A 24,827-nucleotide genomic window follows, 5' to 3' on the forward strand; every position below is an offset into this window, starting at 1 on the left:
CTACCCAATTTATGGTATTTTGTTATAGCAGCCTAAACAGACTAAGACACTACACTTATTCATGCCCCTTGGGATGGTATATTCCTTGTATTTCTTACTGCTTTTCAGGGCAAAGAAGGACTTCCATTCATGATTTTGGTGTACAGCATAGCCTTCTTGGGCCTTTCTTCAGCTTCATGATGTGACCAGAACCACGTGAGCATTCCAAGAGCAGACACACCCTTCTTACAGATGAGAGCACCTCCTTGCCTTCTTTACAAAGCTCTTCAGTATGCTATATACACTCAGCTTGACTTTTGGCCACAATAGCAAACTAAAATGATCTCTTGAGAGGGCTGTTATTAAAAACTACTCAGCATGGTGTAGTTGTAATTGTTTACCCCAAAAAATGTCACCTTAGGCCGGGAACAGTGGCTCATGCCTGTAACCCCAGTACTTTAGGAGGCCAAGGTGGGTAGATCACCTAAGGTCTGGAGCTTGAGACCAGCTTGGTCAACATGGTGAAACCCCGTCTCTACTAAAAATACAAAAATTAGCTGGGCATGGTGGTGCATGCCTGTATTCCCAGCTACTCGGAAGACTGAGGTAGGAGAATCACTTGAACCCAGGAGGTGGAGGTTGAAGTGAGCTGAGATCATGCCATTGCACTCCAGCCTAGGTGACACAGTGAGACCCCGTCTCAGAAAAAAGAAAAATCATCTTAAATCTTCCTCTACTGAAACTCTTCTGCCACAGTTCCAATCTCTGGGTATATATTTCATCTTCTCCCTCTTTCTCACACAAAGAACCCAGGGTTTCTACGGAAAACCCAGATTCAGAGGTCTCTGCTCTGTTTTCTCCTGCCAGTAGTTTGAATTGAGTGGTGTTACATGCATCAAGGTCACCCATAAATGTATTTCAGAACAGCCTATTTGTTACCTAGAACTAAGCCCAATATCCAGTATGTTCCTTTCTCATGCATTCTGTCCTATGAAGCAGTTACTTATGTTTCTAAAAATATAATTCACACATTTTATTCTGATACTATCTTTCCATTTATATTTGGATATTATCTCTATTATGCCTATATTTGGCTAAATTATATAGTTTTCCCTAATCTTAAAGAATTAGGTTTCACTACTCAGTCAAATTACCTCAAGTGCCTTCTATAGACACATTTCTGTTATTTAAATAAAGAACGTCATTTTGTTTTTGTTGTTGTTGTTTTTGAGACTCACTCTTGTCCAGGCTGGAGTGCAGTGGCACGATCTTGGCTCACTGCAACCTCTGCCTCCCAGGTTCAAGCGATTCTCCTGCCTCAGCCTCCCAAGTAGCTGGGACTACAGGCACCCACCACTATGCCCAGCTAATTTTTTGTATTTTTAGTACAGACGAGGTTTCATCATCTTTTTTTCTTTTTTTTTTTTTTTTGAGATGGAGTCTCACTCTGTCACCCAGGCTGGAGTGCAGTGGCGTGATCTCGGCTCACTGCAACCTCTGCCTCCAGGGTTCAAGTGATTCTTCTGCCTCAGCCTCCCGAGTAGCTGGGATTACAGGCATGTGCCACCACACCCAGCAAATTTTTGTATTTTTAGTAGAAACGGAGTTTCACTATGTTTGCCAGGCTGGTGTCTTGAACTCATGACCTCAGATGATCTGCCTACCTCGGCCTCCCAAAGTGCTGGGGTTACAGGCGTAAGCCACTGTGCCCAGCCTAGGACCTATTTCCCCTCAGAGGAAATAGAAATTCCCCACTCAGTTCTACTGTGTAAACAAAGATTCTGATTTTTATGTTTTAGGCAAACATTAATCTGTTCTTCTTAAGGTATAGCATTTTACTCATGCCACAGCCAGCCTCTGAGATTTCCAAGGCATTTCTATGAATCAAGAATCCTACATTCTGGGTTGCTCCACATAATAACTTCAGATTAACTCTGGTACCCCCTACAACTACCAAGGCCATTTTCCTAAATTCTTACCATCTTACTGGCCAATTCTCAATTACAAATCTCTTCTCCCACCTCTGACATCTCTAGTGCTGGTAGTAACCTGGCACTAGTGTCTCCCTCCCGATACACTCCCAGACTACTTACACAAGGTGCTGATCTCGGATCTTTCGCAGCTGGATCAGGTCAGGTTTGATACTATTCATTTTTTTATCTATTTCTCGGTTGTCCAAAGCTTGTTTCTTCAAATCCTGCTCTAGACGCATTTTGCTATCATGAATCTCTCCCAGACGTGATTTCAATTTATCATAATTCATCATAATTCTGTAAAAATATGTGACATGTTAAGGCTAAAATAGAAATCAAGCAGACAGATCCTACTGAGTGAGTATGGTCCTAATATCCTTTTTTTTTTTTTTTCCCTTGAGTCTCACTCTGTCACCCCAGGCTGGAGTGTAGTGGCATGATCTCAGCTCACTGCAACCTCTGCCTTCCGGGTTCAAGCAACTCTCCTGCTTCAGCCTCCCCAGTAGCTGGGATTACAGGCACGTGTTACCACACCCGGCTAATTTTTGTATTTTTAGCAGAGACGGGGTTTTGCCATGTTGACCAGGCTGGTCTCAAACTCCTAACCTCAGGTGATCTGCCTGCCTCAGCCTCCCAAAGTACTGGGATTACAGGCGTGAGCCATTGCACCCAGTGAGGTTCTAATATCTTATGCGGGGTGAAGATTTGTTTTTGCCTGGCCCATATCCATTCCCATTTCTGGTATTAGCACCCTGATGTTCCCTGGAGGTAAGGATTCATTCCCCCATCTCAGATCCAGGGATGTAAACACACATGGCCCAGACTGGCCAATAAGAATATTCCACTCTATCCCATCCCTACCCTCAGACCACAGTGACTGGTTCAGGAACAGGAATAAGACTCAAACTGATCCAATGAGAGTCAATTCTAGAACATTTGCTAGAACTGTATTGTTAAAATAAATGATCTCTTTCCACACGAATTGCTAAATTATGAATATGCAGTTCTCATCCCAGCAGCTATAATGTCACTTCACTGGCAAAGCCTGCCTGAGAATAAAATCAACCCAGAGAAAAACTGAGCTAAAATACAATGTGAGAGAGAATCTCAATAACCTTGTTTGGGCCCTGAATCCAGCAATGACTGAACAAGTAAAGCTATACGTTTGATATTCAAGAGGTAGCACAACACAACAGTTAAGAACTATGGTTTTGCAACCTACATGTGAATCTCTGCTGTCACTTGCTGTGGGGCCATGGGCAAGTTATTTAACGTCTCAGTGCCTTCATTTCCTCATCTGTTTAAAATGGTGATATGGTTTGGCTGTGCCCTCACCCAAATCTCATCTTGAATTGTACTCCCATAATTCCCACAGATTGTAGGAAGGACCCGGGAAGAGATAATTGAATCATGGAGCGGTTCCCCCATATTGTTCTCATGGTAGTGAACAGGTCTCATAAGATCTGACGGTTTTATCAGGGGTTTCTGCTTTTGCATCTTCCTCATTCTCTCTTTGCCTGCTGTCATCCATGTAAAACAGGACTTGTCCCTCCTTGCCTTCCACCATGACTGTGAGGCTTCCCCAGCCACGTGGAACTGTCAGCCTAATTAAGCCTCTTCCTTTTGTAAATTGCCCAGTCTTGGGTATGTCCTTATCAGCAGCATGAAAATGGACTAATTTAGTAAATTAGTACTAGCAGAGTGAGGCATTGCTGAAAAGATACCCGAAAATGTGGAAGCAACCTTAAAATCGGGTAACAGGCAGAAGTTGGAACAGTTTGAAGGGCTCAGAAGAAGACAGGAAAATGTGGGAAAGTCTGGAACTTCCTAGAGATTTGTCGCATGGCTTTGCCCAAAATGCTGATAGTCATATGGACAATAAGGTCCAGGCTGAGGTGGTCTGAGATGGAGATGAGGAACTTGTTGCAAACTGGAGCAAAGGTGACTCTTGTTATGTTTTAGCAAAGAGACTCATGGCATTTTGCCCCTGCCCTAGAGATTTGTGGAACGTTGAACTTGAGGGAGATGATTTAGGGTATCTGGCAGGAGAAATTTCTAAGCAGCAAAGCATTCAAGAGGTTACTTGGGTGCTCTTAGAAGCATTCAGTTTTAAAAGGGAAACAGAGCATAAACGTTTGAAAAATTTGCAGCCTGACAATGCAATAGAAAATAAAATTCCATTTTCTGAGGAGAAATTCAAGCCAGCTGCAGAAATTTGCATAAGTAACAAGAAGCCAAATGTTAATCCTCAAGACAATGGGGAAAATGTCTCCAGGGCATGTCAGAAGTCTTCAAGGCAGCCCCTCCCATCAAGGCCTGGAGGCCTAGAGGAAAAAGGAGTTTCGCTGGCTAGGCCCAGGGTCCCTGAGCTGTGTGCAGCCTAGAGACTTGATGCCTGGCATCCTAACCACTCCAGCCATGGGTGAAAGGGGCCAACATAGGGCTCAGGCCATGGCATCAGATGGTACAAGCCCCAAGCCTTGGCAGCTTCCATGTGGTGTTGAGCCTGCAGGTGCACAGAAGTCAAGAATTGGGAACCTCCGCCTAGATTTCAGATGTATGGAAACACCTGGATGCCCAGGCAGAAGTTTGCTGCAGGGGCAGAGCCCTCATGGAGAACCTCTGCTAGGGCAGTGTGGAAGGGAAATGCGGGGTCAAAGCCCCCACACAGAGTTCCTACTGGGGCACCGCCTAGTGGCATTGTGAGAAAAGGGCCACTGTCCTCCAGACCCCAGAATGGTAGATCCATTGACACCTTACACTGTGTGCCTGGAAAAGTCACAGACACTCAAGGCCACCCTGTGAAAGCAGCCAGGAGGGAGGCTGTACCCTGCAAAGCCACAGGGACAGAGCTACCCAAGACTATGGGAACCCATCTCTTGCATCAGCATGTCCTGGATGTGAGACATGGAGTCAAAGGAGACCATTTTGGAGCTTTAAGATTTGACTGCCCTGCTGGATTTCAGACTTGCACGGACCCTGTAGCCCCTTTGTTCTGGCCAATTTCTTCCATTTGGAACAGCTGTATTTACCCAATGTCTGTATCCCCATTGTATCTAGGAAATAACTAGCTTGCTTTTGATTTTACAGGCTCATAGGACTTGCCTTGTCTCAGATGAGACTTTGGACTGTGGACTTTTGAGTTAATGCTGAAATGAGTTAAGACTTTGGGGGACTGTTAGGAATGTATAATTGGTTTTGAAATGTAAAGATACAAGATTTGGGAGGGGCCGGGGCAGAATAATGTGGTTTGGCTGTGTCCCCACCCAAATCTCCTCTTGAATTGTACTCCCATAATTCCCACATGTTGTGGGAGGGACCAGGGTGAAACAACTGAATCATGGAGGTGGTTTCCCCCATACCGTTCTCATGGTAGTGAATAAGTTTCACGAGATCTGATGGTTTTATCAGGGATTTCTGCTTTTGCATCTTCCTCATTCTCTTTGCCTGCTGCCATCCACGTAAGATGTGACTTGCTTTTCCTTCCCTTCCACCGTGATTGTGAGTGAGGCTTCCCAAGCCACCTGGAACTGTAAGTCCAATTAAACCTCTTCCTTTTGTAAACTGCCCCAGTCTCAGGTATGTCTTTACCAGCAGCATGAAAATGGACTAATACAAATGGGTACCTACAACAGTACTTACTTCACTGGGATTTTCTGTTAATTAAATGTGACAATACATGTAAAGGAAAGAACATTTCCTGACATTATCTTCGTAAGCACTCAACAGATGATGGCTATAAGCTTTTCCAACACACAAAGTTTTGCTATGCTCTGAACCCTTATGGTAACAACTGTCTACATTATTCCCTTGTCACTTAATATGTGGCTTTATATTACTATTAAAACTTCACAGACTGGACACACACCTGTAATCCCAGCACTTTGGGAAGCTGAGGGCAGAGGATTGCTTGAACCCAGGAGTTCAAGACCCCATCTCTACAAAAAGATTTTTAAAAATTAGCCAGTGCAGTGGCGCTTGCCTGTAGTCCTAGCAACTCGAGAGGCTGAGGCAAGTGGATCCCTTGAGCCCAGGAGGTTGAGGCTGCAGTGAGCCATGATCATGCTACTTCATTCCAGCCTGGGCAACAGAGCAAGACCCTACCTCAAAAAATAAAAAAATAAAATAGGCTGGGCACAGTGGCTCATGCCTGTAATTGCAACACTTTGGGAGGCCAAGGTGGGTGGATCACCTGAGATTAGGAGCTCAGGACCAGCCTGGCCAACTTGATGAAACCGTATCTCTACCAAAAATACAAAAATCAGCCAGGTGTGGTGGCATTCACCTGTAAACCCAGCTACTTGGGAGGCTAGGGCAGCAGAATCACTTGAACCCAGGAGGCAGAGGGTGCAGTGAGCCGAGATCGCACCACCGCACTCCAGTCTGGGTGACAGAGCAAGACTCTGTCTCAAAAAAATAAATAAATAAAATGAAACAAAACGTTATCATGCTACTTTATTTCCCTCTGCAACAAAACTACAAATCCTTTTCTGTTTCTTCATCGTTAATAATAATTATCATGAGGCCGGGCGCAGTGGCTCAAGCCTGTAATCCCAGCAATTTGGGAGGCCAAGGCGGGTGGATCACCTGAGGTCAGCAGTTCAAGGCCAGTCTGGTCAATTTGGTGAAACCCCGTCTCTACTAAAAAATACAAAAGAGTAGCCAGGCATGGTGGTGGGCGCCTGTAATCCCAGTGACTCAGGAGGCTGAGGCACAAGAATCATTTGAACCCAGGAGATGGAGGTTGCAGTGGGCCGAGATGGCACCACTGCACTCCAGCCTGGGCAACACAGAGAGACTCCACCTCAAATAAATAAATACTTATCATTTACTGAAAGCCCATCATGTGCCAAAATATATATTACTTAATTCTCTAGCATTCCAACAAGATATTATTCAGTTTATGGAAGAGAAAACAGACTGAGAAAAGTTAAGTAATTCACCTAAGGTTATACAGCTAACAAAACGGCCAATTCAGAATTCAAGCCCATAGTTTTAATCATTTAAGCTACACTGCCTCACAGCACTTAGCTCTAAACTCATGCCATTAAGCTACACTGCCTCACAGCACTTAGCTCTAAACTCATGCACACAGAAATACACTAATACTGTGGTCCTAATATGAGAAATAATTTTGCTTTTCCATTGCATATTAATTACTTATATTTATTATCTATTTTAGCACTCAACCCACTACAATCTAGCTTAGTCTTCCAATACTCCACTAAATTTGCTTTGACAGGCTTTCAATATCCTTTTAGTTATCAAATCCATTACTTCTCCCGCCACTCATTCTTTCTGTGTAATTTCATTCTTAGCATCTACCATCAGCTACACACCTATGCCTTCCAAATCCTTTCTATACCAAGTTCTAAATCCAAATAATCAGCTGCCTGCTCCCCAGTGAGCTCCATTTGTGTTCTCACAGGAACCTCGAACTCACTGGTTCCAACCCTAGACTCTCCTCATGTACTTTTTATTTGGGTGAAAAACACCATCTTCCAGTCTCTCACACCAGAAATCTAGGAATAATCTTTGACTTCTCCCACACCTACCATATCTGGTCAGGCATAAAGTCCTTAGCATTCCCATGACCTCCCGCTTCTTTTCTGCTACTTCTCTAGTCCAGGCCCTCATTATTGTTTAACCTGATGACCACAACCGTTGCAGTCATGTGCAAGTCAGGCTGGTGTTCCTGCCTAGTCTTGTTCTACTACAATTTATTCAGACTGCTGCCAAAGTTGATTTCATTTCAAAAAAATATTCAATGAGCACCCATTATGTACTCCCATACATACGTAGGTACTAGGGCTACCAGGGAAAATAAGCCACCAATGCCTACTCTCGATGAGTTTACAGTTGAGTGGGCATGGCATTCAGTAAATGTTACACTAGGGATCAGGACCAGACACTGTAGGGACCCAAAATACAGCCCCTAAATTGGTCTCCGGAATCAGGGAACAATTTCTAGAAAAGATGGTATCTAACCTGAAGTCCTAATGGATAAGCAGGAGTTAATTTGGGAGAATGAAGAAAGAGCAGAGGAGAGAGGAAGTTCAATTTGGTGCCATTAGTGGAAAGAGCAAGTGGTTCCAATAGTAGGGCTGTGCAGTTTGAGGGGCAAAAGCAAACAAGACAGAAATTACTGGGGAAGAAAGAAATCCTGTCTCACTGATGACCTTGGAGGTACTAAGTACTTACCGTTCAATCTCCTTTTCATTCCCCTCTCTGCGAAATCGCTCAATATACTCTTTGCTATGTTGTTCTTGTGTGTGACACTGCTCTTCAAATATTTTAATTGTTTCATTAAAAGCTTCTATTGCAGTCCTCTTCATCTGTATTTCCTACAAGAGAGACAAAGAAAAAACACAGGCTTCATTCTTTATTATTTTCTTCTAACCTTGGTCTTAAATTTTATAATTCTAGTTATTAATGTAATCCCATATAACACCTAGTCTTTCAAAAGTCTTTCCCCTTGTTTAGGAGGACTAAAACAAGAGCTTTTATTCAACCCCTACTCTATTACCTATATGTAAAATACATCATTTAAACTATAAAATAGGCCAGGCATGGTGGCTTACACCTGTGATCCCAGCACTTTGGGAAGCTGAGGCAGGCAGATCACCTGAGGTCAGAAGTTCAAGACACCCGGGCCAACATGGCAAAACCCTGTCTCTACTAAAAGTACAAAAATTAGCCAGGCGTGGTGGCGGGTGCCTGTAATCCCAACTACTCAGGAGGCCGAGGCAGGAGAATCGCTTGAACCCAGGAGGCAGAGGTTGCAGTGAGCCAAGATCACGCCACTGCACTCCAACCCGGGTGACAGAACAAGATTCCATGTAAAAAATAAAAAATTTTAAAATTTTAAAAAACTATAAATAAATGAAAAAGAACCATTATGTGAAATATATCGCTAAGAACCACAGAAAGGTCTCTGAGCTGCCAAGAGAGATTAACCCTGAACACCTTGAAGACAAGGACCAAATTCTGATTTTGCACCTATTATAGTGCTATTCCCCAAAAGGTGCTGAAAGAGTGAATGGATAGAGCTAAAGAGTCCATGCACCAAAGCACAAAGACTTACTCCCAGAAGAGTCTTATAAAGTCTATTTATTCTTACTCTCATTTCTCAAGTATGTGCTTAGTTTTCCAAACAGATTCATCAGTAGATTAATCCGATTACAAGAAAATGAAAAGGGGAAAAATAGCTGCTAAAGTCCAATGCACTTAAGAATAATAAGATGATCATGCCTGTAATCCCAGCACTTTGGGAGGCCAAGGTGGGCAGATCACGAGGTCAGGAGTTCGAGACCAGCCTGACCAACATGGTGAAACCCCGTCTCTACTAAAAATACAAAAATTAGCCAGGCATGGTGGCGCACGCCTGTAATCCCAGCTACTCAGGAGGCTGAGGCAAGAGAATCGTTTGAACCCGGGAGGCAGCAGTTGCAGTGGGCCGAGATTGTGCCACTGCATTCCAGCCTTGGCGACAGAGCAACACTTTGTCTCAAAAAAAACAAAAACAAAAACAAAAAAAATCTGAATCACGATTCCCCGAAAATCTTCAGAAGGTTAATTTTGTTCAGTTTGTTTTTTAGAAAAGCAATAAATACGCCTAAGGGTCTAGAAAAACTGCTATCCTGAATGTTTATAATTCTAGAAGTTTTGATGCTTATGGGATAATTCCTACATTATCTAGCACTTATTAGGCTGGGGTGGGTTTTGGTTTTGGTTTTGCTGGTGGGTGGGCGGGTGGGTTAGTGTTTTTAAAACTGTTGCCTAAGCTGGACTTGAAATCCTGGGCTTAAGGGATCATTCCACCTCAGTTTCCCAACTAGCTGAGACTTTAGGAGGGCACCACACACCCAGTTTAAGCATTTGTCATTTTCAACAATTGATTATTGAGAATCCACTACACAGAAATTACCATCTGGTGATAGAGATTTGTGAAACATGAAGCCTGCCCTCTAAGACTCAGAATATACGGGTGGAATAGATTTCTGAACTCTAATAAGGTTTGGTTTCATGTCATGGAAGAGGCAACCAAGTGATATTAACTAATTATTTATTGCTTTACAGAGACTTCACAGAGGAGGTGACACTTAAGCTAGGTCTTAAAGAACTGATATAGAGGAAGAAAATGCAGCACTGCACAAAGGAGGCATGGTATAATGTATACATAAAATAACAAGGCATGTTCAAGGATTAGTAATTGCCCAGTAGGGCTAGAACATTAGAGGATTAGCAGATGAGGGAGGCTGGAACCTTGTGATAGTCCATACAGTTGAGATTACATCATATGTATCTTAATATTAAAAACTAACTAGAATGTCCATATGCCAAATATCTTGGTACTAATTCTACAACTCTTAAATTATAGTGGATAGCCTTAGCTCCCTTGCAAGGTTAGAAATTACCTATAAAGTTCTGGCCCTGGATCTTCAAAGAAAACACTAACAATTTAGATTTTATTAACACTGGTATATATATCAGTAAGTAGAACAGCAAAGGGAAAAGTATTTGATATCACTACTAAGTCAGCACCCCCCCCATAAACAATGCCACTATACCACTACATCTGCCACCAAAACTATAAACCTACCTGTTCACCTCTTCTCTCCCTTCCTCTCCCTTTATTTACATGTGCTCTAGGTCTCAGCTCCCTTTCCTTTCTGGGTCCTTCACTCTATCGTATCAGCTAGCCCCTTTTACATTATTAACTCTCCCAGTCTAATGATTCCTTCTTAGCAGCATATAAGCAAGTTCTGGTAACAACACTTTGAAAAAAAAGCACTCTTATTCCAAAATTCTCTTCAAATCACAGATAAGCTTCTTAAAGAGTTGTTTATGGCTTTGTTTGTGGCTGGGCATGGTGGCTCATGCCTGTAATCCCAGCACTGTGGGAGGCTGAGTCAGGTCGATCACTTGAGGTCAGGGGTTCAAGACCAGCCTGACCAACATGGCAAAACCCCTCTCTACTTAAAAAATAAGTAAGTAAAATAAAAAATAAAAATAAAAAAAGAGCTGGCCGGGCACAGTGGCTCACGCCTGTAATCCCAGCACTTTGGGAGGCTGAGATGAGCAAATCACCTGAGGTCAGGAGTTTGATACCAGCCTGGCCAACATGGTGAAAACCTGTCTCTACTAAAAATACAAAAATTTGCCAGGCATGGTGGCGGACACCTGTAATCACAGCTATTCGGGAGGCTGAGGCAGGAGAATTGCTTGAACCCGGGAGGCGGAGGTTGCAGTGAGCTGAGATGGTGCCACTTCACTCCAGCCTGGGGGACAGGGCAAGATTCTGTCTCATAAAAACATCAATAATAAAATAAAATCTAGGTCAATAAATGTCCAAAGAATATAACTTTAATGAACATATTTACTAACAACAAAATTAATTTAAATTAGAAATAAATAATATATTTGAAAGTCCCAAATATTTAAAAATTAAAAACACAAGGGGCGAAAGAAGAAATCACAAAAAAAGAGAAAATATTAAAAACTGAATAACAGGGAAGACAGAGTATGACAAAATTTGTGAGATGCATATATGCAGTGCTTAGAGGAAAATGTATTGCTTTAACTGCTTATTTTAGAAAAGAAAGTTTTTTTGTTTCTTTTTTTTTGAGACGGAGTCTTGCTCTGTCACCCAGGCTGGAGTGCAGTGGCCAGATCTCAGCTAGCTGCAAGCTCTGCCTCTCGGGTTCACGCCATTCTCCTGCCTCAGCCTCCCGAGTAGCTGGGACTACAGGCGCCCGGCACCACGCCCGGCTAATTTTTTGTATTTTTTAGTAGAGACAGGGTTTCAAAATTTCCTACTTTCCTAGGAAAAGAGAAAACTACACAGGAAACTGTGTAGTTAGGTCTACTAGTAAGCCCACAATTTCCATCCATCAGCTCCTTCTTCCTCAGTAAATCCCCACGTTAGTTGAGCACACCTGACCAAATAAAAACTAGATTTCTCAGCCTCCCCTACAGCTAGCTGTGACCTGTAGCTAGGTATGACCATGCGACTTAGTTCTAGCCAGTGAGATAAAAGTGAAAGCAGAGTGTGCTCCTTCTAGGAAGTTGTCTTAAAGATAGAGAACCTTCCTTTCTCCTTCCTATTCTTCCTTCCTGTTTACTAGAATATGGTTGTGACCGCCAATATTAGAGTAAGCCCTCTTCCACAGATAGCCAAGCATCAAGACAGAAAATGCCTGTAAGTTCTGAGGACAGTGGAGTTACCCTAACACCCCTGTAGTTCCTATATACACATGAAAGAAAACTAAATTTCTATCTGAAGTCTTTGTTATTTTTTTTGTCACTTGTGACCAGTTAATATTAACTGATACAAATTATATCCTTAACCAATTAAGAAGGGAGGGGAATTTGTATCATCCAAGTTTCAAAAAGGCTGTTTAAGCCTTTAAGACATTAAAACAGCTAAAGATCATCAAGTAAATGATAGAAAATTTGAAGTAACTAAAACATTGCACACATACTAGTCAAAACAACATAAATATAGCAACCTGGGATGTTCTCGTATATTCTTCATAGAGCCTATCATACTCTTTACTCTTCTCTTGATACTGAGAGTGGTATTCTTGCAGTTTTTTACCTACTGCATCAATATTATCTTCTTTTACCAACTGATCCTATACAGGTAAAGAAAAAAATAAAGAATGTTAACAATTCTGACATGTGACTTTTTCCATATCTATTTTTTAAAGGAAAATATCACCTCAACTGTATATTATTTTTAAACTGTATTTCAACTGTACAAGTTTAAGTCACTGTATTAATATCAAGCACACAAATGTACCAAATCCTTTGATAATATTAAGATCAGCCCTTATATCACATCAAAATGATTAATACTTTAAAAATTAAGAAATGAAGTATAAGTGGGAAACATAAACATAAGTATTTTTATATAAAGGTAACAAGTACATGCAATAAGATATTATAGAAAGGTAGCCACAAAATAAGTTCCAAAAATATTTAAAATCTTAAGTAGGCACTAGGCACAATAACTCATGCCTATAATCCCAACACTTTCAGTGGCCAAAGTGAGAAGACTGCTTGAGCCCAGTTCAAGACTAGCCTGGGCAACATGGCAAGACCCTGAAGTTGTGGTATGCACCTGTGATCCCAGCTACTGGGAGGCTGAAGCAGGAGGACCACTTGAGCCCAGAAGGTCAAGACTGCAGTGAGCCATATTCATGCCACTGCACTCCAGTCTGGGCAACAGAGACTCTGTCTCAAAGTAAATAAATAAATAAATAATAAAATGGCTAGTTTTTTAAAACTGGTAACACTGGTAAAAAAAAAAATCAAATAAGGTTGTTAAATAATGACTTGCTCAATAGCTAGCAAGGACTTCCATAATCTTACCTGTTGGTATCTGGACACTGGGTACATCAGCTTCACATCAAGCTTGGGATTGTACTGAGCAAGAGATTCATGGTGATAGTGGTTAATGAGTTCCACCACGGAATTAAATGTCAGAGGATCAGAAAAGCCATATTTACCATCCCGGTGATAGATCTTTATTAACTTATTATTGCCTCCCTTCCTGTGAACAACAAGACAACAACTGTGGATTTTTTTCCCCCAAATTCAACTGAACTACTGTTTTCATATGGAGGTGTGAAAGCTTGGTGTCACATAATAAACAAGTTTTACTACGTTAATGTGGCTGGAAGGAGTGAAAAGACATGTTATTGTGTATGTGAACATATATATATATAATTACTTTTGCATTGTTTTGTCCATAAAATACCTTGGTTATTAAAGGTCAACATATCTACACAGAATTCAGTATGAACAAATGTAGCAAAAAAAATCACTTAAGAAAAATAAAACAGAAATAAATTCTATTTTTGTTTATATTCTGAACGAATTTTCAAATTTAAATTCTATCAATATTTTTAGTCAGGAAGAACGGAAAAAATCTCCTAAGGACCCAAAGATATGTGGTTGTATGTCTCTGTGGGGGGAGCAGAATCCATCTCTATATGAAAGGAATGATAAATATTTGTCACACAATCACCAACACACTCAAGGTTTTGTTGTTAACGCACAAACATAATTGAGCTCCTTAATCTATGATTTATAGCTGCATAATTAATCTAGAACCTTATACTATTTTGTCTTTTACACTTGCTTATAATTCTCAGAAATGACTATTTAGGCCATCACAACATGTAAATGATTCAAGTCATTCAACCGTTTTACAAAGTATAGCTTTTGAAGAGCTATGTATATTAGATGAATGTAATTTCATGCTTGGACAGTTCAGGACACCTTTGTTTACTAAGTCATATCTAAATGGTCCCTTAAAAGATAATTTATAACTAAAGTTTAAAATAGCAATGTTTTGCAAGTCCCATAAGGCATAATCTAAAAGCACAGCAGGCTGATTCATAGCAAAAGGCTGTACCATTCCCATTCAACTCTTCTTACAGCAGCATGCAGATTTATGCCCCTATCTCTCTTTATGCCATGCCATTTTTATAATAAATGAGGCACTGGGATTTGTAAAAGGTCGAACGCAATAAGATTGACCCTATAAGCTGATTAAAACAATGTTTAGGTCAGTTTTTAGATGGATGATAAATAATTTCTATTAAATGTACATGAGAAGGACCATCTAATCATATACAGTTACTACAAATGTGTACACTCACACATACAATAACTGCAAGCTGGCCTCTCTGTTAAAGTTAAAAGGCATTCATTCATTTAAAATGATGTGCTGAATATCTATGTGCCAGGAATTACATAACACGCTACAGATACATGATAAACAAGTCAGATACAGTCCATGCTCTCGTGGAGCTTCCAGTTTAACAGCACAAGGAACATATCTCTGTCTTTCAGTTTATTAAGGAAGATAACAAATTTCTCAAGATAGAACACAAAAATAAACAACTAAATATACCAAATGGTAATAAGTCTATTGGGGAAAAAAAAACAAAGCAGAGTAAAGGGAAAGGAGTTCTTGTGGTGGAGGATTGTTTGTATTGCTCAAGGAAAATCTCTGTGTTCAGCTGATATTTAAACAGAGTTCTAAGTGAAGTGAGGGAGCTAGTACAGCAGACATGTATGGGAAGTGTCCTAGAGAGAGGTGCGGTAAGGGCATGCTTGGCATGTTCAAGGAACAGCAAGGAGGCCAGTGATGCTGGGCCTGAAGGAGCAAGACGGAGAGTAATAGGAGACGAGGTAAGAGATGTAAAAGGAGCTTAGATTATGTAGTAACAGTCTGTAGATTACTGTAAGGGCTTGAGCTTTTACTGAGTGAGATGGGAGGCACAAAAGGGTTTTCAGTAGAATCATGTAATCTATCTTGCGGTTTAAAAGGCTCACTCTAGCTGCTGGGTTGAGAAAAGACTGTTCAAAGGGGGCAGCGGTATAAGTGGAAATATCACTTGTGAAACTTTTATAATAATCTAGGCAAGGCATGATGGTGTCTTGGATGAGGGTAGCAGCAGTACAGGTCATGAGAAATAGTGAGATTCTTAATATATTTTGAAGAGAGAGCTGACAGGATTTGCTGATGGCTTGGATACGAATATGACAGAGAGACAAGATAAAGATGATTTCAAGGTTTATATCATAAGCAATCAGAAGAATGGAATTGTCATTTATTGACATGAAGAAAGCTATTTAAAAAGAATGGGTTTAGACCAGGCACAGTGGCTCACACCTGTAATCTCAGCACTTTGGGAGGCCGAGGCGGGCAGATCACTTGAGGTCGAGAGTTCGAGACCAGCCTGACCAACACAGTGAAACCCCGTCTCTACTAAAATACAAAAATTAGCCTGGCGTGGTAGAGGGCACCTGGAATTCCAGCTATTCAGGAGCCTGAGGCAGAAGAATCACTTGAACCCAGGAGGCAGAGGTTGCAGTGAGCTGAGATCATGCCACTGCACTCCAGCCAAGGTTACAGAGTAAGACGTCATCTCAAAAAAAAAAAAAAAAAAAAGAAAGAAAGAATATGTTTAAAGGTGGAAAAAGTTTGGTTTTAGACACTTTAAGTTTGAGATGCCTACTAAACATTCAAAAGCAGATGATCCAGCAGCCTACTTAAAGAATCTAAAGTTCAGGAGAAAGGTCTGGGCTAAAAACAGAAATTCAGGAGTTGCCAGCTGATAGATGTTATTTGAAGGTGAGTATAGCTGGACAGAAGAAGATGTCCAAGGACTAAGAACTGGGGTATGCCAATGTTTAGTGGTCAGAGACATGGAAGGAAGAACCAGCAAAGGAAACCAAAAAGGAGCAATTAATGAAGTAAGAGGAGAACTAAGAGTGTGATATCCTAAAAACCAACACGTACAAAAGCATTTCAACAAAGAGAAAATTATCAACCAAGTCCAATGATAATTAGGTTTGGCAAAGCAGGTATCACTAAATGAACTGACTAAATGGTTTCAGTGAAATGGTAAGGATAGAACCCTGACTGGAATGGATTCAAGAAAATGAAAGAAGATAAAGAAGACATGCCCATAGGCAAGTGTCTCGAAGAATACTGCTGTAAATAAGGGCAGAGAAATAGAGAAGTAGCTAGAAAGAGATATAGGGTCAATTATTTACTATTCTTAAATGGGAGATAATAGAGTATATTTATATGCTGATGGGGAAGACTCAACAGAGAGACAAAAATTGTTGATCCAAAAAAGAGGACAAGATAGTTCCTAGAGTGATGTCCTTGAGTAGATTAGAGGGATGGGATGGGATCCAGTCCACAAACAGAGAAGCAGACCCTGGACAAGGACACGAACAGTCATCCACTGGAACAGAAAAGCGGCAGACTATTCACATTAATGTGTAAATATGTTGACAGCTGTGGCAACAGGAGCATGAAGGAGTTCTCGTCTGACTGTGTCCACATTATCAGTGATATTAAAAGCAAGTTCTTTAGTTAAAAGTGGGAAGAACGGTTGTCCTTTAAAAGAGAAAAAAAAAGAACATGTGAAATTGTCATTTAGGAAAGTGACGGGGAAGCAGGATGAATGCATTGTGGAAATGCAGAAGTTAAGCTGGGCAGTTTTAAAGGTCACTTAAGGTTAGTGGTCATAATTAATGTGAGACCAGTCCATGTGGTCACATCCCTTTCTCCACATTCAGCAGCTCAAGTATAAGCAAGGACTAGGTGGAGAATTGAATTCACGTGTTGGAATTTAGTCTCGTGACTACACTGGAGGAAGAGGGGCAAGTTTAAGAATGTATTCACATGGGTAATTTTAATAATAATGTACTATGGACTCTAAGCAGAGATGAGAGAAGGAACGAAGGAATTGAAGGTCATGTCTTTATCATGCTAGTCCTCCTTGCATCTCAGCACCTAGTCCAATGTCTGGCAGATAGCAGATTCTTAAAGATTTGTTAAGTATCCAGATTTTCTACAACAAATACTATTTACCAATTTAAAAAATAAGAGTTATTGAACTGAAAAATCTCTATTTCCTCATTATCTACTACTCTCTGCATTCTGGTTTCACTCTCATTCCTCTCACTTGAGAGTCACCAATGACTGAACAAATTCAGACTCTGTCCCCTTCCTTTATCCCAGGTCTTCCTTCTCCCTCACTCTCTGCTTTCTTTATTTCATCCTTCCATAACTTTGATGAAATTATTATTTTCTTTCAACCTCTCAAACCACTCTTCCTGTCTCCTCCCTGACCCCAGTTATTCCCTAAAAAAAAATTTTGCCTTCAGCCTCCACCTTTTTAAATTTTATATATTTTTTCCATAAAAAATCCCATTTACTCTATGCATATGGTAGCTTGACTCTTTCTCTGGCCCTATACTCTTTCCTAAGCATTAAACTACATTTCTAGCTATATCCTAGATACATTTCTACCTTGCAGTTCTGGAGCAGCTAGAAGTCAACATTTATCTCCGCGGTGGCTCATGCCCGTAATCCCAGCACTTTGGGAGGCAGAGGCGGGTGGATCACCTGAGGTCAGGAGTTCAAGACCAGCCTGGCCAACATGGTGAAACCCTGCCTCTACCAAAAATACAAAAATTAGCTGGGGGTGGTGGCACACAACTGTAATCCCAGCTACTCAGGAGGCTGAGGCAGGAGAATTGCTTGAACCTGGGAGGCAGAGGTTGCAATGAGCCGAGATCGCACCATTACACTCTAGCCTGGGCAACAGAGCAAGACTCTGTCTCAAAAAGAATATATATATATATATATATAGCCGGATCACAATTTCCCTGCCGAAAAAATGCAGTGGTTCTCCCCACCTACCTACAACATTAAATACAAACTCCCAAGTTCTGGAATTCAAGGCCCTCTTAAACATGACCCCTTTCCAACCTCCTATCCCCTGCCACTTCTTCTTTACAAACTTTATCTTTTAGCCAAATAGGACTACATCTCACAGAAAGCAGCTATAAAATCTCACCTCCGTATATTTGCTCCTATTGTTATCTATTCCTGCTACTCCCCTCCCACTCTCTCCATGTCCAAACCTATCCCCTTCTTCAAGATATTCTGCAAATATGATCTCTTCCATGAAGGTCAGTTTTCTACATTCTTTTAACAAAGATATCTCTTTTCTTCCTTTCAGCCTCCAAAGCATATTGTGTGAAGCTCTCCTGCTATTAAACTTTCACTCAAAGCCATTTTCTCATTCCCTTTGTCCTCACTAGATTTTATATTCCCTGAGACAAAAGTTTTAACTCATTGTTAAATACCCTGCAGAGTAATTAGCACTCAGTTGTAAGTATTTATTAAATTGACTTAAGATCATCACTCTTCTGCCTTCCAAAAATCTATCAAGGCCTAGCTCAACTGTTATTTCCTGTGTGAAACTTTGTCTTTCTCTAATTCTTTCATTCAAACATTTACACAACACCTATCAAACACCTACTGTATGTCAGACCTTGTGATAGATACATGAAAACTTTCAAACATTCTTGCTAATGCTATCAAGTGATGAATGGATAAACAAAATGTAGTATATACATATAGCAGACTATTATTCAACCTTAAAAGGAATGAAATTCCACAACTTAGTGTGGGATTAAAACCATTTTCCAGAAAAATAAGCAGCATATTCTTCTATTAAATAAGTATTTATAGGCTGGGCATGGTGGCTCATACCTCTAATCTCAGGACTGGGGAGGCCAAGGTGGGAGGATCACTTGAGACCCATAGTGTGCGACCAGCCTGGGCAACATAGTGTGACCTCATCTCTACAAAGAAATTTTCACAAAATTAGCTGCCAGGCATGGTGGCACACCCCTGTAGTCTTAGCTACTCGGGAGGCTGAGGCAGGAGGATCACTTGAGCTCAGGAGTTCAAGCCTTCAGTGAGCTATGATCACATCACTGTACTCTAGCCTGGATGACAGAGAGAGACCCTGTCTAAAAAATACAAATATAAATATATATATATATATACATGTATGTGTGTATATATATATATATAAATACACACACATACACACACTTATTAGACATCCATTCTCTAATGCTTACCCATTATCAGGCACTAATCTAGACACTGGAGATATAGCAATGATAAAACAAAATCCCCAACCTCAGGGAATTTAAATTGTAGTAGGCCAAGACAGACTAGGTGAGAAGGGAGAAGAAAATAGACAGTGAGCTGCCCACACAGCGAATTAGTCAATGCCATAGGTCTACATGAGTCAGAGTATTCTGACTGTTGCTTTGCTTCTGCTGTCCATTATGATAACCATGTCCACCTTGCCTTGTCAACTGAGTCCCTTCACTTGGCCTCTGCTACCCTGGGATCCAGTTATTCCCACTGCATTTAAATTTTTCCGTTGACCGACTGCAGTTCCCATTTTAAGGTCCGGCCTACAGAGAAGGGCAATCATGGCCTTTAGGGATGATGGGGTTCTCCTCACAAATCTGTTTCTCAGAGTACTGCTGAAAAGCATGTGGTCTGGACCCACCCAGTGTGAATAAGTAGATTTTAAATGACAAATCCACTCTAGCAACCCAGTCTCCTCCCTAAGCCTTTGAATCTCTTCCTCTGTGTTAACCAAGGTAGATCAGACACCTCCAGCTGGCTCACAGTAGGCCATCTTTTCATCCATGTTTCAGCCAACTAACCATATAAACTGTTGCCTTTTCTTTTTTTTTGAGACAGAGTCTCGCTCTGTCACCCAGGCCAGAGTGCAGTGGCGTGATCTTGGCTCACTGCAACCGCCACCTCCTGGGTTCAAGTGATTCCTCTGCCTCAGCCTCCCAAGTAGCTGGGACTACAGGCACGTGCCACCACATTCAGCTAATTTTTTTTTTTTCCAGTATTTTTAGTACAGACAGGGTTTCACCGCATTTTGCCCAGGCTGGTCTTGAACTCCTGACCTCGTGATCTGCCCACTTTGGTCTCCCAAAGTGCTGGAATTATAGGCGTGAGCCACCATGCCTGGCCAACTGTTGCCTTTTCTAACTCTCTGAGCTGCAACATTAAATGCAGAATGTGTTTGGTGGGCCAATAACAATAAATTCAGCCAGGCGCGGTGGCTCATGCCTGTAATCCCAACACTTTGGAAGGCCGAGGCAGGTGGATCACAAGGTCAGGAGATCAACAGCATCCTGGCTAACACAGGTGAAACCCCGTCTCTACTAAAAATATAAAAAATTAGCCAGGCGTAGTGGCAGGTGCCTGTAGTACCAACTACTTGGGAGGCTGAGGCAGGAGAATGGCGGGAACCCAGGAGGCGGAGCTTGCAGTGAGCCGAGATTGCGCCACTGCACTCCAGCCTGGGCGACAGAGCGAGACTCCATCTCAAAAAAAAAAAAAAACAATAAATTCAGCCTGACTCAAGTTTATGTTCCTTCCATCATTATCTCACACCCTAAATATCTATTCCCATATCTGTTTTCCAGATTTCTGCTTGTACAAATTAGAAAACTCAAGTAGCTTTTTTAGCACATAGCACATCTCCTCATGGATAAAACTTTGTACCTCATCTTTAGGGGCTGCTGGGACTCAAGTCTAGCTATAGGTCTAGAAGCAAAGAGGGGTGGTGGGCATGGGTCCTGAGAAGACTCAGCATCCTCTTGCTTAGCAGTTGCCTCCAAGAAGGCCATTACAGTTTCCTCAAGCAATGCAAAGTCAATCCCCTCAGACAAAGGTGGAAAGGCCAGTGTAAGGGGGATGCTGTTACTGGGGGAGGGAGGCCATTTCTGCTGGCAAACAAGACTCATCAGAATTTAGGAGCTCAATGTCCCCAACCTCATCAGGGTCTTCCCACACATCCCCATCCAAATGTATAGAATTCCATTCTTTCCCAACCAATGCTCTCATTTTAACAGCAGACACCTTACAAGGCTGAGATTTCAACTTTGATTGTAATTCAGCTAATCACATGATGAGAGCATGTGTTTGATTTTTTGCAATTTCAGACCTGTGGAAACAGAAGAGAAGACTCTGACTTAGGGCATACTTAGAAGTTCTTGGGCTATTTATGGCAGAGCTGGGGCCAGGAAATCAAAACCCTGAGCTCACCCTTTTCTTTCATCACTTTGTCTGGCAACATTAGAAAACCTTGGTTTTCTACAAATGTTTGACAGTATCAAATACAGGGTTGCCAAGTTCCTTGCCTCTTACAGGTGGTAAATTAGAAGTATCAAGTGTAGATTTTTTGCATATCTCTATATAAACAGTTCACACTATGGACTATCAGTGCTCTCTGTACTATTTATTAGAAGTAGGGTCCTTAGCATTTTTAAGTCTCATCAAATTAGAGAGCCAATTCTGGGAACCCCAAAACTAATTAAGGAAACTCATCCTTAAAATTATCTTCCTCAGGCTGGGCGCAGTGGCTCACACCTGTAATCCCAGCATTGGAAGGTTGAGGCAGGAGGACTGCTTGAGCCCAGGAGTTTTGAGACCAGCCTGGGCAACATAGGGAGACTTGATTCTATAAAAAATAAAAAACACAAAAATTAGCTGGGTGTGGTGGCATGCGCCTTTGGTCCCAGCTACTCATGAGGCTGAGGTAGGAGGATCACTTAGGCCTGGGAGGTTAAGGCTGCAGTGAGCCATGATCATGCTACTGCACTCCAGCCAGGGAGACAGAGCAAGAACCTGTCTCCAAAAAAAAACAAACTAGAATCATTCCTGGTACCAAATCTGTGTTAATCAGAGTTCTCCAGAGAGACAGAACCAATAGGAGAGAGAGAAAGATAAATATGAGGGGATTTATCAGGGGAACTGGCTCACATGATTATGGAGGCTGAGAAGTCCCATTACAGGCCATCTGCAAGCTGGGATGCCAGTAGTGTGGCTCAGTCCAAGTCCTCAAGCCTCAGAACCCAGGAAACCAATGGTGTTAACTCTCAGTCCAAGATTGAAGGCCATAGGGGGTGGGGAGTATTGGTATAAATCCTGGAGTCCAAAGGCTGGAGTTCTGATTTCCAAGGACAGAATAAGAGTGTGCTCTAGCTCCAAGACAGAGAGAGGTAAAATTCTTTTTTCTTTCTTTTTGTTCTATCCTCAGCCAATTGGATGGTGCTTACTCACATTGAGGGGCGATCTTCCTTACTCAATCCACTGACTCAAATGCTAATCTGCTCAGGAAATATCCTCATAGACACATCCAAAATAATGCTTTACCAGTTCTCTAGGTATTCCTTAATCCAGCCAAATTGACACCTAAAATTAATCATCACATATATTAAGGCGATGGGACAGACAAGCTCACCTTAAGAGAATGAATACAGAGAAGAAAAGGAGGCCCAAGTCTGAGCCCTGGAACACTTAACATTTAGATATTGAGCAAAATAGCTTAAAGTTAGGAAGAAAATCAGGAAAGTGTGATGTCTTAACAGCCAAAACAATAAACTGCTTCTAAGAAGAAGTGTCTATGACTAATGCTGCTAAGAGGTCAAGTAAGGTAAGAAGAGAAAAGTGGCCACTGGTTTAGGAGTCTCCATGGAGTGGTGGAGACGGAAGCCTGACTGGAGTAGAGGAAAATTTGTGTTCAATGAATTATTGTAGAACACTGATTAGTCAGCACAATTCAGGTGCAAAGGTATTAATTTCTTTAGCTCTTTACCAGAAACTAAAATAGTGCCTCCAAATTTATGCCATATTTGCATAAAATATAGCATTATTTTTTCTAAAGATATTAGGCTGGAAAGGCAGCAAACAGCCAGATGAATCTGGATTTAAACTCTTCCTCTACCACTTTCTAACTATGAGACTTTAGGCAAGTTCCTTAACCATGTTAACCCTTAGTTACCTCATCTATAAAATGGGAATAGTAATAATACCTACCTCATAAGGTTGTTGTGAAGAATAAATGATATAATGCATGTAAAGGGCTTAGTACAAGAAAGTCAGTAAATGTTATTGTTAACTGTTATTTTCTTTTTGTTAAATAGTTCCTTTTTTAAAAAATCATAAGGCTTTATTGTAATTGGGCTACTTTAATTATTAAAATTAAATGTGGAAATTTCTTATGCAGTTTTCTTAACTTTTTAAAAATATGTGCAAATACAGGCTGGGCGCGGTGGCTCACGCCCGTAATCTCAGCACTTTGGGAGGCCGAGGCAGGTGGATCATGAGGTCAGGAGATCGAGACCATCCTGGCTAACACAGTGAAACCCCGTCTCTACTAAAAATACAAAAAATTAGCCAGGCGTAGTGGCGGACGCCTGTAGTCCCAGCTACTCAGGAGGCTAAGGCAGGAGAATGGCATGAACCCGGGAGGCGGAGCTTGCAGTAAGCCGAGATTGTGCCACCGCACTCCAGCCTGGGCAACAAAGCGAGACTCCATCTCAAAAAAAAAAAAAATGTGCAAATATAAAAAGTCATACATCCATCACTTAAAAGACGCTAATATGCCCATATGGAAAGCATGATACAGGCTGGGAACTGCTTTATCTTCAACATATCCTCATCAACCAAAATTATGTTGAGTTCTGCTTTCTAAAGTCTGCCTTAAGGAAGATAAAAGGGTTATTCGAATGATAGATTCATTTTTACCCTTAGAATATGCCCGTGACGGCCGGATGCGGTGGCTCACGCCTGTAATCCCAGCACTTTGGGAGGCCCAGGCAGGCGGATCACAAGGTCAGGAGATCGAGACCATCCTGGCTAACACGGTGAAACCCTGTCGCTACTAAAAAAAAATGTAAAAAAATCAGCCGGGCATGGCGGCATGCGCCTGTAGTCCCAGCTGCTGGGGAGGCTGAAGCAGGAGAATGGCGTGAACCCAGGAGGCAGAGTTTGCAGTGAGCGGAGATCATGCCTCTACACTCCAGTTTGGGAGACAGAGCGAGACGCCGTCTCAAAAAAAAAAAAAAAAAAAAAAAAGAATATGCCCATATGCCCATGACATCTACGTACTTTATAAGGTCAACTGTATGCTTCTTACTCCCTTACGTTTTGGGATTTTAGCCTTTTCATTTACTTTCTACATTTTTTTAAGTTGCCATTCTTATACAAAATGTTTAAATACTTAATGTATAGAAAAAAGAATTAGCCAGACTGGAAATTATGTACATAAATGAAAATATGAAAAATTGTATAAAGATTTAAATACAGAAATATCTGTATACCCAGAATAAAAATAACATCAGTAGAGCACTAGCCAAAAGACTGAAAAGTACTTACCGCAAAGTCAAAGTATAATCTCCCTGCATTTTTGTTGAGGCATCTCGGACCAAGAAGGTCCCATCTGGCATATCCCGCAATTTGTCATTTACCTCCTCCCTGAAGAACAGAATTATAAGAAAAATGAAAAAATGTCAACACTGGTTGTCTTTACATGTTACTACTAAGGCTGCTTCGGCAGTAGGTTATAGAATAATGGAGCCCTTTAGAGGTCATTTAGTTCTTTCCTGCATTAAATATGCTCTTTCTGTTTTGATTTTTGGTGGTAAGCAATCTACAGA

General features: G+C 41.3%; 1 protein-coding gene across 3 annotated transcripts in view; it reads right to left on the reverse strand.

The window, feature by feature from the left end:
- The window catches only part of PIK3R3 (phosphoinositide-3-kinase regulatory subunit 3), a 95,770-nt gene that overhangs the window by 14,036 nt on the left and 56,907 nt on the right, over positions 1–24,827 (reverse strand). For all 3 annotated transcript variants that reach the window (XM_017961107.3, XM_017961117.3, XM_017961119.3), the window contains 5 exons: positions 24,547–24,645; positions 13,329–13,509; positions 12,464–12,589; positions 8,154–8,296; positions 2,073–2,249 (listed from right to left, as the gene is read on the reverse strand). In XM_017961107.3, coding sequence (XP_017816596.1) covers positions 2,073–2,249; positions 8,154–8,296; positions 12,464–12,589; positions 13,329–13,509; positions 24,547–24,645 — 726 coding nt within the window. The remainder of the gene's footprint in view (positions 1–2,072; positions 2,250–8,153; positions 8,297–12,463; positions 12,590–13,328; positions 13,510–24,546; positions 24,646–24,827) is intronic.

The sequence above is a fragment of the Papio anubis genome, chromosome 1 (assembly GCF_008728515.1).
Source record: "Papio anubis isolate 15944 chromosome 1, Panubis1.0, whole genome shotgun sequence".
Taxonomy (NCBI): domain Eukaryota; kingdom Metazoa; phylum Chordata; class Mammalia; order Primates; family Cercopithecidae; genus Papio; species Papio anubis.